At 39.4% G+C, this 15,393-nt stretch overlaps 1 protein-coding gene across 4 annotated transcripts in view; it reads right to left on the reverse strand.

The window, feature by feature from the left end:
* Positions 1-15,393, reverse strand: part of EPHA6 (EPH receptor A6) — an 844,148-nt gene that overhangs the window by 128,691 nt on the left and 700,064 nt on the right. For 3 of the 4 annotated variants that reach the window (XM_038402996.2, XM_038402988.2, XM_038403013.2), the window contains one exon: positions 13,929-14,039. The exons of the other annotated variant lie outside the window; for it this stretch is intronic. In XM_038402996.2, the coding sequence (XP_038258924.1) occupies positions 13,929-14,039 (111 nt within the window). The remainder of the gene's footprint in view (positions 1-13,928; positions 14,040-15,393) is intronic. 4 annotated transcript variants of the gene reach the window in all.

The raw sequence follows: 15,393 nt of genomic DNA on the forward strand, positions 1-15,393 counted from the left end.
TGTAAAACACTGGACCCAAGCTTAACAGACAGCTGGTGATGGTCAATAAGATATTCAAAACTGTACTTTAGACTTGATTTTTGACAAGTGATATTATGAAATGTTTGAACTACCATTATAATCAGAAATAGTCCTTTTGGAAGTCAGTAACAGCCTTTCCACAGAGTTTTCAGTTTACACTTAAGTTATTTAAAAAAACCTAACTTCTATTAGTATTGATAGTTGTACAGCACTTTTCATACAATGAACTCAAAGCACTTTACAGACAATCAATTAAGTCTCAAGTCACTCTGTGAGGCAGGGATTATTGCAGTTTTATGTATATGGAAACTCAAGTATAGAGAGGTTAAATTACTTCTTCCACTCACACAGTGTCAGTAACAGAGCTAATGACTGAATCTTCAAGATCTGACTCCAGTTCTGTGCACTAATTACTAAACCAGGGGTTCTCAGCCTGAAACTTCACCACTTCCAGGGGGGTTGTGGTCAACTATCAGGTGATTAGAACCATCTTGCCCTTTCTAGAATGCTAAACAGAACAGGGTTCCTGGCGAGACAGAGGGAAGTCTTCTGTACAGGAAAAGGTTGAGAACCCATGTCGTAGACATTTCTCTCTCTTTAGGTGTGAGACAGCATACATTACTATTTATATTACAGTAGCACTTTGAGGCCCCATTGTGCTGAATGATGTACACACATAGGAAGACACTGCTCCTACCTCAAAGACTTTAAAGTCCAAACAAAGCAACTATTACTTATTTAGCTCTTAAAGGTACACAGTATCTATTCTTTGTCTCTTCAGATTAGAAGGTCTTCAGGCAGGGACTATACCCTCTTCTAGTTGTACAGCACCTGGCACAATAGGGCTCTGATGCTGATTGGTCTTTGGGTGCTACCCTCATATATATATATAATGTATATATTTAAAATGATAATTGAAATGGCAGATGCTCGACTTTTTTTTATTCTGTTGCCTACAAGGTCCGATACTCCAGGAAGATCACAAGCAACTCCAGACCTGTCTTTCGTGGTGGTCCTCTCTTTCCCTGATATTGTATCTCACTTTTTCCTCTTTTCAATGTGTGTGTATCACTTGCAGTCTAATTGCAAGCGTGAATCAATAGTATTAAAGCTGCTTTAGTGATTGGTTCATGTAGGCCTCGTAATGATCCAGTCTGCTCTTCTCATTCAGTATGTCACTTAAGTGACAGACCTGGTCACAATATTTAATTGCACAAGGAAGCTGGATTCCTTAGGCTGCTCCTCAAAACTGAATCCTCATCTGGCAATACTACCTGCTGCCTCCATTTGACTGTTACTTTACAGGACTTTCAATGCAGATCAGAGCAGCATAAGTTGCTAAAACATCCTTGATTGATGCCTTGCCACCTCAGGGCATACATTGCATTTTTTTGTATTTTGCATTAATTAATTCATTCAGGATTTTATTTTTTGTAAAAGCAAGAAAGAAGAAATATCTGCCATACATGGTAGTGTAACTTTAAATACCAGATGCATTTACAATTCATATTTATTTTTAATTTCCCTTCTAATTTTCTCCATAACATAGGATTTTGATAGTATGTAATTTAATTGAATGATAGAGTGATGAATAAGGATGAGACTATAAAGTGTCAAATCAATGACAAAATATTCAGTTTGTTGTCTCCTGTTGTCATTTTAAATAATGCAGCAAAGCCCACTTTAATGATTTTTTTTATGTAAGATTAATCCTCCAAAAACTAATATATTTAGTACATGTTAATCTCTACAGTCTTTATTTATAAGGAAATCTTTAATATCCGCCATGGGAATAAAACTGTTAAAGTAAACACAGGATATTTATTAGTACACCTCTCTCTCTCTTTAATATATGTATATTATATATTTTATATATATATAAAAGAGAGAGAGAGAGAGGTGTAAGACCTGGTTTCTGTAATTTATGTGAAAATATCTTCAGGTCATCCCTACAAGTCAGAGTTCATACTTTTATCTGGTATCCTCCCATTTAAGGGCCATATTTTGGGTTTGTATTACAGCCATATGTCTCCCACTGAAGCTAGAAAGTGGCCCTAATTTAGTAAATGCACAGACCTGCTTCTAATTAGGATTAGCTCTTTTAGAATTTAAAAATGCTCATCATAAACTCCCCACTTTCCTCATGTAAATGTTCAGGGCTCAAAACCCCAAGTCTAATTACACTTGTGCTGTTTCTTATATACCAGGGGTCTCAAACTCGCGGCCTCCCAGGTTATTTTCTGCGGCCCGCCAACTCCCCGCGGCACCCCTGCCCCCCCCCCAGCATTTACCTAGAGCGGCTCCCTCCCTGCCCTGCCCCCGTGCCACTCCAGGAAGCGGCCGGGACCTGGGTGGGGGTGTCTGTGTGTTGCCCGGGCTGCTCCTCTAGATATCTCCCCCGAAGCTCCCATTGGCCACAATTTCCCATTCCCGGGCAGACCTGCCCTGCACCCGATGCGCGTCGGGCTGGAGTCGCCCCCCGAACCGTTCCTGCAGCCGAACCCCCTGCCCTGACCCCCTGCTGCACCCCACACCCTGCCCTCCTGCCCTAAGCCCTCTGCCGCACCCCAACCCCCTGCACCCCAACCCCCTGCCCTGAGCCTCCTGCCGCACTCTGCACCCTGAACCCCTGACCCACCCTGCACTCCTCCGGCATCCCAACCCCGTGCTGCACCCTGCACCCCTCCTGCACCCTCTGGGGGCAGGGAGGGGGCAGAGTTGGGGTAGGGATTTCAGGGAAGGGGTTGGAATGGGGGTGGAAAGAGGCGGGGCGGGGGTGGGGCCTCACAGAAGGGGTGGAGTGGGAGCGGGGCCGGGGCAGCAGTGTGGGGGGTGGTCAGTGGTGCGGCCCTCGGGCCAATGTACTAATCCTCATGTGGCCCTCATGGTCATTTGAATTTGAGACCCCTGTTATATATAATATGCATTGGCAGAGTTTATTGCTCTATCTTTCTAGATGCTTCACAGCTATTACTGGTAACAGAAGTTATAATAGTGATGTACATTGGTAGGAGAACAGATTCCAGGGAATAAATGTTTTCCTAAGAGACTTTAAAAAAAAACCCCCATCAAACAAAAACAAACACTCCAAAACCAATGATGCAGAAAAGCAGCTGCAAAACCAGTCAAATTTTACAGTATTAAATCAAAAACTAACAAAACCAACTCATGTGCAAATCAAATGATGAATTTACCACAAATAATCGTATTTATACTAATTGTTTTAAATTAGAGATGATCCCAAACTGAAATTTGTATTCCAAATACCCTAAAAGGACATACAGAATGTGGAGTCGCTCGCCCAAACTCCCATGTTAGTCCCTGGCCACTAGGAGTTGTGCTAGGCCAGCATAAACATTACCATTTGAATAATATAGTTAAGGAATACTCTCAGAGCTGGATGTATACATCCTTGGCAAATAAATAACAGTAATGTACAATATATTGAAGAACATTATTTGCTGAATACTATTTAATACACACACACAAATGGCCCATAGCTGCCATTCCTAAATGACCAGAGTTTATTGTGTCTACATAGTATTTGAAAAATAGCATATTGTTCTTTGAAGTGTTTTTCTGCAAATTTTCATTCACTACTTGTTCTTTTCACGCCTTTTCCAAGCTTTTTCCTTCCCAGCTTATTTATAAAAGCCTTGTGGTCTCTTACAGTTTACTATACTGCCCTGTATATCCCTCCTATATAGCTGCAGTTTTTTCAATGAAATGCCGAGTTCTGTTTCTTCTGAAGACTTCAGTGGGAAGAGGAGCAGACCCAAATACAGTAGACATACCATGGAGGCCAGGATCATGTGTGTGTTGGCCCTGTACCTCCAAACTGCTTCCTAGACTCCCCATGTCCTCTCCTCCCTCTATGTCAGGAAACATCCAAAGGTGCCATAAACCCAGGTGTACCCACTGCCCTAGCCATAGGGGCTTCACATCATGGATGAGGAACATTCTTTAAAATAAACCTGATTTAGAAGGTGAATCCCTGCAAGGCTGAGAAAAGGACAATGCTTTAAAATGTTCCCTGTCTCCTCTAGCCTGCCACCTCTCCAGTCCCAGATGCAAATCATCTGGTTTTCCGACAAAAGGGATTCTGCAGGACTGGGGGAATATTTTGGGGAAAGCTGTTTCCATGTTTATAGTTTCTCCCTTTTCCTGATCCAGTTCATCCCCACTATCCATTCCATTTGTGGAAGCAAAGAGATTGCAGTAGTAGAGGCAAAGCATGTGGCAACTTTTTTCTATAGTTAGGCTGTACAAGTTTGATAAATGTACTGGTCAGATTTTCATTTTTACTGTTAATTTTCATTTCAGCTTTCCAGCCAGTTTTCTTTTAACAATTTTACCTTCCTTCAAGATCTGCCTTGTTGGGGTCAATACTGTGTTACTGCCTTTTCTACATACTTATCACCATTACATATCTGATGCAAGAAAAGCCAAGTTCTGCCTTGGAGCAGTCTTATTTATCATACTCAGCTCATTTCCAACAGGTAAACCTCCAAAATATACATTCAAAATACAAACACTTGGCCATTCAGTGGTCTGTGGGTCTGTCTATCTGACCATGCATGCTTTAACACACTTCAAACATACATGTAGGGGGAACACCTTTCAGTGCTTTTATAAAGTGACTACAGAATGTGGGCTGACTAATAATAATTATTCTGTGTACTCCTATGACAGCTCTCATCTGAGGACCTCAAATTGCTTTCCAAACAGTAAGCCTTAATAGCCCTGTGAAACAGGTAAGTAAATCCATGTTCTATCTGGGTCAGCAGACAGAGATTAAGTGACTTGCCCAAGATGTCAGTGACCCAGAACCTCAGCTGTGGCAGAAGAACACACAGTACAGCCAGGAGGAAGTTTGGTCTCAATTCGCTTTTGATCATCTTTGTGCTCCCTTGATCCCATGAAGGCGTGTGCCAGGCCAGGCCACTGAGGTAATTGGAGCAGCCTGGAGACTGCTCTAAATTAGACCAGCTGACAATAGCTCAATGAACCATTAAAGCTGCCAGCGATTACTGGTGCGCAGTAAAGCCTTGGCCATCTACCCTACAGGCATTTTGTCCGCTGTGTTCTACAGAAGGATCTTACATTGGTTTTAGGACTACTTTCCACCAGTGGAGTGGTGCAAAGCAGCAGACAAGATGGGTTCAGTGGCAGAGACAGAACTTGGGAGTTGCAGTTTGCAAAGTCTGGCCCTTGTGCCAAGGGGCAAAGAAAAACGGTTACTTAAATTAATAACAGGTTCACTTTGGGCTTAATTCAAGGGATGGATAAAGTGTTTAGCCCAGTTAGATTATGGCCAGTTCACGCAGCCCTAGTATAACTACATTTCAATACAATTTACTTATTTAATCTAATGCTGACATTTCATCCCTAAAAGCTGTTGTCCTAACATTTTTGATATTCATTCCACTATACACTTTCCTGTGTGAAGGGCAAGGGACATTCCAAAGTGAGAAAACGTGATTTCTGTCCCCAAATGAAGTCTCATTGCATAAGTGGTCACTTGCTTTATTGACCTCATAGTATGTCAGGGAGTTTAAACAAAATGACATCTGCATATCAAAGGCTCCTATGCTCCATCAATATTCAATCTCCATAATACATAAGAGCTACTTAGAAGGATGTAACAGGAAATAGAAACATTATACAAATTCACATAGCATCTGTGGCCAGGGAAATTAGGTGCATTAAATTTAAAAAACAACAACCTTTTGTCAAAAGTATAGGTTTCAGAAGTTTAAGGAAAATCAATAGAAAAAAAATGCATGCCTAGTGCTGCAGGAAAGCATGTTTCTCTGCCCTTATAAATACCCCAAGAAGTGTTCAACCTTGTCAAACTGATACTTCCGTCATTTCATGAAAGGTCAGTGAAAGCTTAGGTTATCTGTCACATAATTCCTGGTCATGTCCTGTTTATCTCGTATACACTGTATTTCAAAATATTGTTTATATATTTTTCATTTATCATTTTGACAGCACTTTTGTTGCTTGTTTCCACCCTCACGCACAATGAGCAAAAACTGGATGCAATTATCACTGCCTACAGAAACCAAGGATTACTCTGCTGATGATTACTGCTTCACTAATTATAGGTAAATGTTCAAAAAGTTAAGTGAAGTTTGGTTTCATATCTGAAACTATCCAAAGTTGTTGAGCCAGCATCTTCCTCTCATTGCCTATGAATCTCTTTTTGCTTTCTGTGCATGAAGAGCACACACATTTTCAATTCAGAAGCAGGTGGGGCTAGGTAGAAAGACTATGGACAGTTCTGAAGCCCATAACTGTGTCTTCAGTTGTAAGGTGAGTGATTTTATCTATATTAAAATCATGAGTCAAGCCCCCCAAAATTGTGGGATTGACTTAAAATCATGAGATTTTAAAAATAAATCTGGGTTTCTTTTATTTCTCCTCTGGGTTGGAGCCTTTAGCGGATTAGATTTCCAAGTTCTCTACAACCATTAGGGCTAGAAATTTAATTTAATTTTGTAATTAAAATTGAGAGAGTCTCCCATAATCCAATAATTCCAGGAGCTGGAGTTTAAGAAAAAACAACAAATATTGTGAGATTCGTGATAAAATTGTGCCAGTTGGTAACACTAGGTGGAGAGATTGTCATTGGAAGCAGAAAGACAGAACATATGGAAGATCTTATGAAAGGAAGGAAGCTTGTGAACAGGAAAGAGCTGTGTTTTATGTGCCAAAGTTCCTCCGCTGCCTTGGTGGGTTCTGCACTTTCTGGCAGATTTGCTTGGCTCAGAGGTTCACTGCAGTCCTCAGTTTGGCTCCTTTTGTTAGTGGCACAAACCTGCCATTCACTCAGGTAACCTCATCACTGGCCAGCCTGGGGAAAAGGAGGAGAACAATCCCCGAAGTCTCCTCACACGCACCTCACTAACTGAGGTAAGGTACTTTTTAAAACCAGGTACCCTGATTAGCCTGCCTGTCCTAATTGATTCTGGTAGCTTCTTAATTGGCTCCAGGTGTCCTAATTAGCCTGCCTTAATTGTTTCCAGCAACTTCCTGATTGTTCTGGAACAGCCCATTATCTTACTCAGGGAAAAGGGACCTGTTTAATCTGGGGCTAATATATCTACCTTCTATCACTCTCCTATAGCCATCTGGCCTGACCCTGTCACAGTTAGAAAGGAAACAAAGAGCCTTATTGTGAATGGGGAGGGAACTTCAGCTATGCTGAGTCAGTAAAAGTGTTAGAGAGGCCTTCACTAAAAGGGACTGAGATCTAAATAAAGATTACGCATTTGTTTAGTTAGGAGATGTGTGAACATTTGAACTAGCTATTCTTGTAAGGCAATTTTCACATCCTTAATCTTTATATTAGATATGAAAGAGATCCATTAAGATCCCCCCCATCATAAAAATCATGATTAAATGCTGCATAATTCATTTTCCAATGGAGCTGGGTGTGTAAGTGCTCTCCCCTCAAAGAAGATCTTCTTATACTTCCCTATGTGCGGAATAGTAATCTCGCCTCCATTATCCCTGAACCCAGTTAATACAAATTATTTTTGTCAAAAATGTTCTGACATTTGTCTAAAAATGGTGCTGAATGTCCCAGAAAATGTTCCTACATCCTGATAATCCACTTAGACCTTGGTCCCACTGAAGTCAATGGCAGTATTTACATTGACTTCAATGGGTTTTAGATGACGTGTTTACAGCCAGTGTAGAGATGCAAGTCTCCAGCAGAATGATTGTTCCCCTCCCACACACACTTTAATCCCAATTTTAGACTATGGGGCCCTGGAAAAAATTTATGCAGCAGCACTGGCAATGATTTCCTCTTCTGAATTTACCTTACAGCAAAGGGATGAATTAGCAAAAATACATCCTTTAGCTAATGGACAGCTCCTTGTATACTCCCACCTTGGACCTCTACCTTCCCCCTCTCCCACCCTGGCAAAATGGGATGCATAAGGATTGTACAGTAGATTGACTGTTTATGCCAGTAAAATTACATTGTGTCTGTTCATAAATTGGATAAACCGTTTCACTAGGGCATTCTGAAGAGTGTACATTTATTAGAAAACAGGTTTTGTTGCATTCTGCATCTTCAGTTATCAATTTATTACTAATCAAGAAAGATATTACATTTTTTCAATTAACAAAAATGCACACACTTCAGCTATTGTAACCCAAAGTAGGGAAAATGCATTAAGGTGCAGTAGGGGATGGTGTGAGGGGAACTGAATGGCTATTTTTCTCAATATTGGTGCTACAACTTTATAGTTGAATTTCACTATGAATAATTGCTTCCTGATGGTTTTTGTTGAGTAATTTTGTTCAATAAGGGATTGTCAATGCAATTTTACTCTCAATTGTCAGTTTATACAGTATCAAGAATAATGGGCTCATTCATTCAGATGCATATGGAAATTATCATAAAATATTAATTTTGAGGAACAATGAAACTGATCATCTGATTTAATTCATCTGATTCTTAGATTTTATTTTATTTAAGAGGCTCTGTAATAAATGTGGACACCACAGTAGGTACCAGGCAAACTTTGTTTTAGAAAGTCACCATGTCAAACACCCCACAGGCACCATCTCTTCTGTGTAATCTCCTTTGTTTGGGACAGTACTGTTGTCATTATTCATTCCAAACTTGTATCTGACTTACTGCCCAGTATGACTTTGAGCTTTTTTTCAGCCTTAGTGCTGTTTTGGATTATTTTTCATTGGATCTATTTGATTGACTTTAGGAAAATGCAATCTCATTTGTTTTCTGAACATAAATAATTTTTGAGGCTCATGATAGCAAATGCTGTTTACCTTGACTTAGCCTCAATGCTTCCACTTTCCTGAGCTGTAAAATGGTTGAATACTTGTGTAACACAGGGGTTGGGAGGATTAATTAGCTACTGTTTGTACGGCACATAGAAAAAAAAGGTACAAAACATAATTTTTGCCTCACCCCCCACACCAGAGGCGGTACAGGTCATGTCATAGGATCTACTGCAGGGGGCTTCAGACAGATTTTCTGGTCTACCCTCACCACCTTCCATTTAATTTGTACACTAAGTAGTGGTTCTGACTGCTAAACAAAGATCCTGTCGTAGTCTCTCCTCCTGACTTACATCTCCACTCATTACTATCAGAGAAGAATCTGGAGAGCAGCTATGAGGGAGACACTGACAGTGTTACCTGTTTTTCTCCACGCTATAGCAGCAGGATCAGTCATCTGTCTTTTAAGTCTCCAATGATGAAAATAGGGAAATTGGGAATATGGGTGTGACTAGCCAATACACACTGATTCCTGCCATGTGACAGGGGTGTAAACATATATAATTCTGACCCATGTAACTTGACTAGGACCAAGAAATAAACTGAAATCTCTTACAGCACTCATTATGGAAGAGTGAGAACTTGAGGAGGTGGATACAGCACTTCCAAATTTTCCTGCAAGCAAGTGGCACTGAGGAAAAATCAAAGATGGTGAATGCAAAATTCTTTCCAGAGGGAGGATAAGAGGACTACAAATTGTTAGACAAAGGCTTTCAAGAATATTTTGATTTACACATGAATGTCACTTGAGAAAGGTACAGTGTCTTTACATGAAACCAGATGCCAGATGAGACCACGGACCATTAACCTTACAGACCTACCTAAGGCTGTCACATGAATTTGAACTGTCAGCAGATGGACTAAAAGAAGTCAAAATCGTTTGTGACATAACTGATCACAAGTCAAGGAAGTTGTTGTGAGAAAAGGACTTGATTTTGTAAATAACAGTAGGTATTTTCAGGACTAGTGTAAACCAGGCTTCCCAAATAAAAGTGCTAGCAAGCAGTGAAAGAATTTTAATGATGCCATCAAATGCAAGCACTTTTCCATCAGAATAGCTATGTCTAGTCTTTAAAATGCAACGAGATTTGCAATTTTGGAAGCAAGTCAAGAGTTTTGAGAAGTCTCACTCAATACAGAGGGTGTGATAATCAACTGCAAAGGGGTTTCTTTGCAGCACCCCTGCACCAGAAGCTAGGCTTGAAGTTGGCCAGATGAGGATTCCTCTGACATAATGGAATTCCCAAGGGATGCAAAGCCAAATACCACATTCTACAAAACTGAATATAAAGCATCAGTTGTGGTAAACCCAGGAAAAACAGCTACAAAAGGGTGTTAGTAATTAGTCCCAGGGGATTAAAAGGCCCCTCCCTATCTACTGAGGAGAGAGAACCACAGGGCAATAAGGTTCAGCTGGAAAAGAAGTTGCTAGGGGACCAATTAGGTTCAGCTGACTCCAACTACTTGGGACCTTTTTAAACCCTCCCATGGGTGGTAGGAGGGGGAGAATGAGAGGAGCAGGGAAGCTGCCAGTAAGATACCAGACTTTCCCAGCAGGGAGGCTGCACTCGCTCCCAGGAAGGGAAGGAAAACAAGCACAAGGGACTGACTGAAGAGAGGAGTAGCAGGGACCCTGTGCCACCTATAAGGATTCACCTTGCCCCAAACCTGAGTCTCCAAGGCTAAAAAGGACTGAGGCGAACAAGGTATTTTGCCACACAGTGCAATGGTAAAAGGCAACATTTTATGTTCAGTGAAAGAGAAAAGTCAGTTATTAGTTTCATTTCATCCTAAACCACTTTTGAAACAAGTTCCTTAACAAGCTATTTTCTACATGCTCATTATGGAAGCTCTGGTCATTATTCCAGATGTAAAAGTTGAGTTTCATTTTCCACCTAAAGCAAGGATTCAACCTTTTCATTTTGTATGAAAGATACAGTGTATCCTCCCCAAACTTAAGAGCACTTACTCTTTGACTACAGAATTAGTTTTCTGATAATTTACAAGTAAATTTAACAAGTTTGAGTTAAAGGTCTTGGCTTGTAATTAACTTTAAGAAATTTAGCATCTGTCAGTCATCTTTGTCCCAAATGACCTCAACAGAATAACACAGATGCTTTGAACTTTCCATATAGTTAAAATTTCATGGAAATCTTATCCATGGACTATATTTGAATTAAATAGGTTGTAATTAAACTAAACTAAGTTATTAGCAATTAGATATGTATGTTATGCTTATAAAGGCTCAGGTCAACAGCTTAGGTAAGTGAAGAGGGGTCATTGTGACCTCAGAGGTAACAACCAATCACTAAACTTGCTCTATAGCAAATTTGCATGCAATAATTCTATTGGTTGTTATTATTCAGGGGCATGGGGAAGAATGGACAAGTGTCAAGAATACATTATTCTGGTTGGTACATTATTTTGCTCAACAGTCACTTCTCTTTAAAGATTCAGTAGGTATCAGCTACTTCTGCCTTGGCTCCACTGCACACTGAGGCAGGAGGACCCCTTAATGCAGAGAATTGGGACTCAGGTGCCCTCCCTTCATAAAGCACCAGTCTCACCAACATAACCCTCCAAAATCAGGAAGAGAATTGCAAATTAAGGGCTAAATTCACCAGTACACTGTGGCTGCTTCATGCTTTTCTAGCAATACAAAGCAGCTGTAAAGACACCTTAATTGGACAGTGCACTCTGGCTGCTTTGGTGTATCTATGAATCTTCTCTTAAAATGAAATGTGATTTCATGACTTAAAGGTAAAAACATTACGGGGATGTTATAATTACCCCAAACCAAGCATTATAAATCAGGCAATTCAGAGTTAAGGTTACACTTAGAAGAAATCCAAAATGTATTAAGGTAAGAAATGCACAGTTACAGCACCTAAACAACCTTCACTTTGTGCTGTACTCATGGCATGAAGGAAAAAATATGAAACAATTGAACAGCTTCAAAATCTGTTTAATCAAACTATAAACACTAAAATACCTTAATCACAATCATAATTATTGCATGGCATTGTACAGTGCAGACTTAAGGCTGTTAGTGTGCATTTCTTTACCTTAACATTGGAACTCCTCTCCTCCTCCTCCTCAACCAAAAGTGCACTTAGTTCTTTCCTTCAACAAAATGCATGTAGTCTGCCACTGGATTAATCACTGCAGCCGTCTGCCCTTCTACAGACTGACAATCCCCCAACCTCTATAAGATGAGGCAGTTTCCCAATATTCTGATGGGATGCCTTTCCTTCACTTGCTGCTATTGCTAAAATGGAAAGTGATCTATTAGCTATATTATAATAAATTGTATATAATAGTTGCACTTGCAGTTTCTTCTCTTTTGAAATATTCTACCAGTCTGAGTCATATTCCCTTTACTCACTATTATTAAGCCCATTATATTATATTAGCACCTACAGGCCAGCTAGGTCAGGATCCCATTGTAGTGCTAGGAGCAGTACAAAAATATAGAAAACTAAAGTCCCTGTCCCCAAATGCTTACAATCAAAAGCAAGCAAGTAAACAAACAAAAAACAACAAAGACAAAATAGGTAGATGAGACAAATAAGTGGGCCAAGGTAACAAATATAATAGGATGTCGGCAATTCTTAGCCAATGAGGGTCAGTAATACTATATGTATGTATGTGTGTGATACTCAAAGTAGGGAATATGGATGGAACCAGTAATAGCTCTTTAAAATTATTAAAGAAGCACTCTGAATAGTATTTCTTCATTAGAAGATCTCAAAGTGTTTACAACCATTGTCTGCCAGCACCACTTGTGAGGTTAGTACAGTGGCCAACATTTACTAACAGTTATCAGAGAAAGTATCAAAACTATCTGTTACTTCCTATCTAGAGTATGAAGGAAAACAATGATTAATAGTGACCCCTGGCCTGTAACTATCTCTATGTTATGCGTAAGTAAGGTGAGGTACAGAAAGATTAGGTGACTTCTCTCCCCAATTGGCAGAGGGAATCCAGGGCAGAATTCATTATACTCATCCCCCTGTTCTAACCACTAGACAACCCTTCCTGCCTTAAAGAGAACAATCTAGAGTATTTAGAAATTAACTCTATTTTTGTGAAAATAGAAAAAACTGTAGTTCATAAAAAGGTAAAACATATGTCAAGGAGGCTGCTGTTTTCCTACTAAAAAGGGAAGAAAAATTAAAACAGGAAGAAATTCATTCTATATTGAAATATGCAGCGTGGAAAGCAATAGATTTGGAAAGCTGCTTTTAGACCTATTTTAATATAGACATCTATTAAATTAATTAAGTGAAACTTATCAACTTTTTATTTGCTAGTTTTATTGCCAGGTATCTTCCACGATTCCAGATGAAGATGGATAATGTGCATTCCCTTTCCGGAGAAAAGGAGCACCTGTGATTTGTCATTTTTCCCTGCCTCAGCCCAGTATCTAGACCAGCCTACTCCTGCAGATTATTTTTCTTCCCACCCTTCAGCCTGACAGTAGCCCACTCACTCTGTTGTGGATCTTATTACTACATTATGCTTCCTTTTTCATCTCCATTGTACCCAGCAGGGAACAAACCCAAACTACTTTTATCTATATTTTTTTTTTAAAAAATGCATGTTGAAGCATATATAAAACCAGAGTTCAAAGTAGTTGCTTTCCCTATTTTTATTTCAGTGCATAATTAATTTCTACTTATTTTTTGTTACTTCCTCTCTGTTAGCAGGAAAATGGAAACTTTCATGGAAAACATTCAGGCATTCAGAGACAAAGCAAATCTAACATTTCAAGAGCCGTTTCTAAGTTATATTTTCTATTTACATAAGTGCATTTCATGCAATGTTTGATAAGAGAACATTGGCAGTTTTCACTTTATATTTCAGTTAACCACTTAGCTATGGCTGTTTCTCTCCTCCAGTTACAGTCTCTCCTACATATACGTGGTCAGGTCCTGTACTAGCAGGCTGGCTACTGGATAGAAAAGATCCTCTTATTTTTCTTATTCATTGAGACTGATATTAACCTCTTTATCCTACCACTAACAGATTTTGGTGCTGTTCCCCCAGTAAGGGTTGGTGGAAACTTCACCTGAAATACCTACCAGAGGAAATGCCGGGGGGCAAAGAGACTGGATGTGGGCCCAGGATGCTACTTAAAAAGCCCGCCCTCAGGAATCTCGAAAGAGACTTCACCCCAATGGTTGGGAAGGATCCTTTTAAAAGATAAAAATGATCATTAATCAAACAAGCTGTTCTTTGGCTGATTAAAAGAAGCTGATTGTTTAAGAGAGTAAATGAAACCCTACCAAATCAACCATGTCTTCACGGCAGCAGAGTCCATAAAATGCTGTTAAACGATAAAAACTGGTAACAATACAAACAAAGTACACACAACCAACCAAAACAACAAAAAAAGAGAAACCCCCACACCACAAGCCATTAAGCGATAGTGCTAGCAAGAGGGCTTGTTTCCTCTGAACATATAGCTGGCACAGTGTTTAAATGCAGAATTTCAGAACTTCAAGGAAGAAGAATAAAGAGATTCCCTTTTAAAAGCAAAATCAACCTCTTAGATCCACGTAGAGCAAAATAAGTTTGAGATGCACTATCTCCATGTGTAAAACTCCCACTGATGTCAATGGAATTTCACACACATAATGGAAGCAGAATATCAGTCTAGATCTCTGCAATCACCTGAAAGTAGAATTTTGTCTTGGCAGGAAATGATGGGGAAAAATATAATTTCTAAAGCACATATGACAATACATTAAACTTGTCCTCATTTTATGTCATTTATTGATAGCTATTTGGATATATTGAGGATGAAAAGATTAAGGGTCCTTAATCCTACAACAGGATCCACTGGGAAGACTCAACTTCAATGGGGCTCTGCACAGGCCTGTGCTTAGCAGCTCTCTACGTTGAATAGGGGCTTGAAATCTCAAAGCTTCTTCGATATAAAAAAATACAATGGGGGGGGGACGGGGAAATCAAAATTCTCCAAGTTTGAAAGAAATTAAAATTAAATCTAAATTATAGTTGGGTAATGAATATTCAATATAACTTTTATGTTAGTAAAAACAACAAACAAGCTCCCATTCAAAAACTTAGGCAATGGTAAGTTTTGATATCATCTTTCACCATTTTCAGTAGGCACTTTGTAGTTGCTCCTCAGAGATGGAAAAGCCTTATTATCATTATAATTAGAAAATAAATAGGTTTCTTAATCTTGATGCAGTTTCCATTTGTGGGGACTTCTGTAGATGCAGAGAAACCCAGATGAGCAAATTCATTCTGAGGCAACATCAATTTTTTGTTGAGCCTGTGTAGCCTTAGAGAGATCTGAAAAAAATGTCGCTTCTTTGGTTTCATACACAATAGAGCTGTTTTCCCTCAATACTTACTTCATTTCCCCTTTTAAAACCTAAAGATGGTACAAAAATTATTACAGTATGAAAAAAGAAAATTGATATAATTTGTTTTAAACACAGAACCTTTATAAGTGTCCTTAAAGATCTTTAATAACCAAAGGGTGGGATCAAAACTCTAAGGAATTTTAAAAATAAA

The sequence above is a fragment of the Dermochelys coriacea genome, chromosome 1 (assembly GCF_009764565.3).
Source record: "Dermochelys coriacea isolate rDerCor1 chromosome 1, rDerCor1.pri.v4, whole genome shotgun sequence".
Lineage (NCBI taxonomy): Eukaryota > Metazoa > Chordata > Testudines > Dermochelyidae > Dermochelys > Dermochelys coriacea.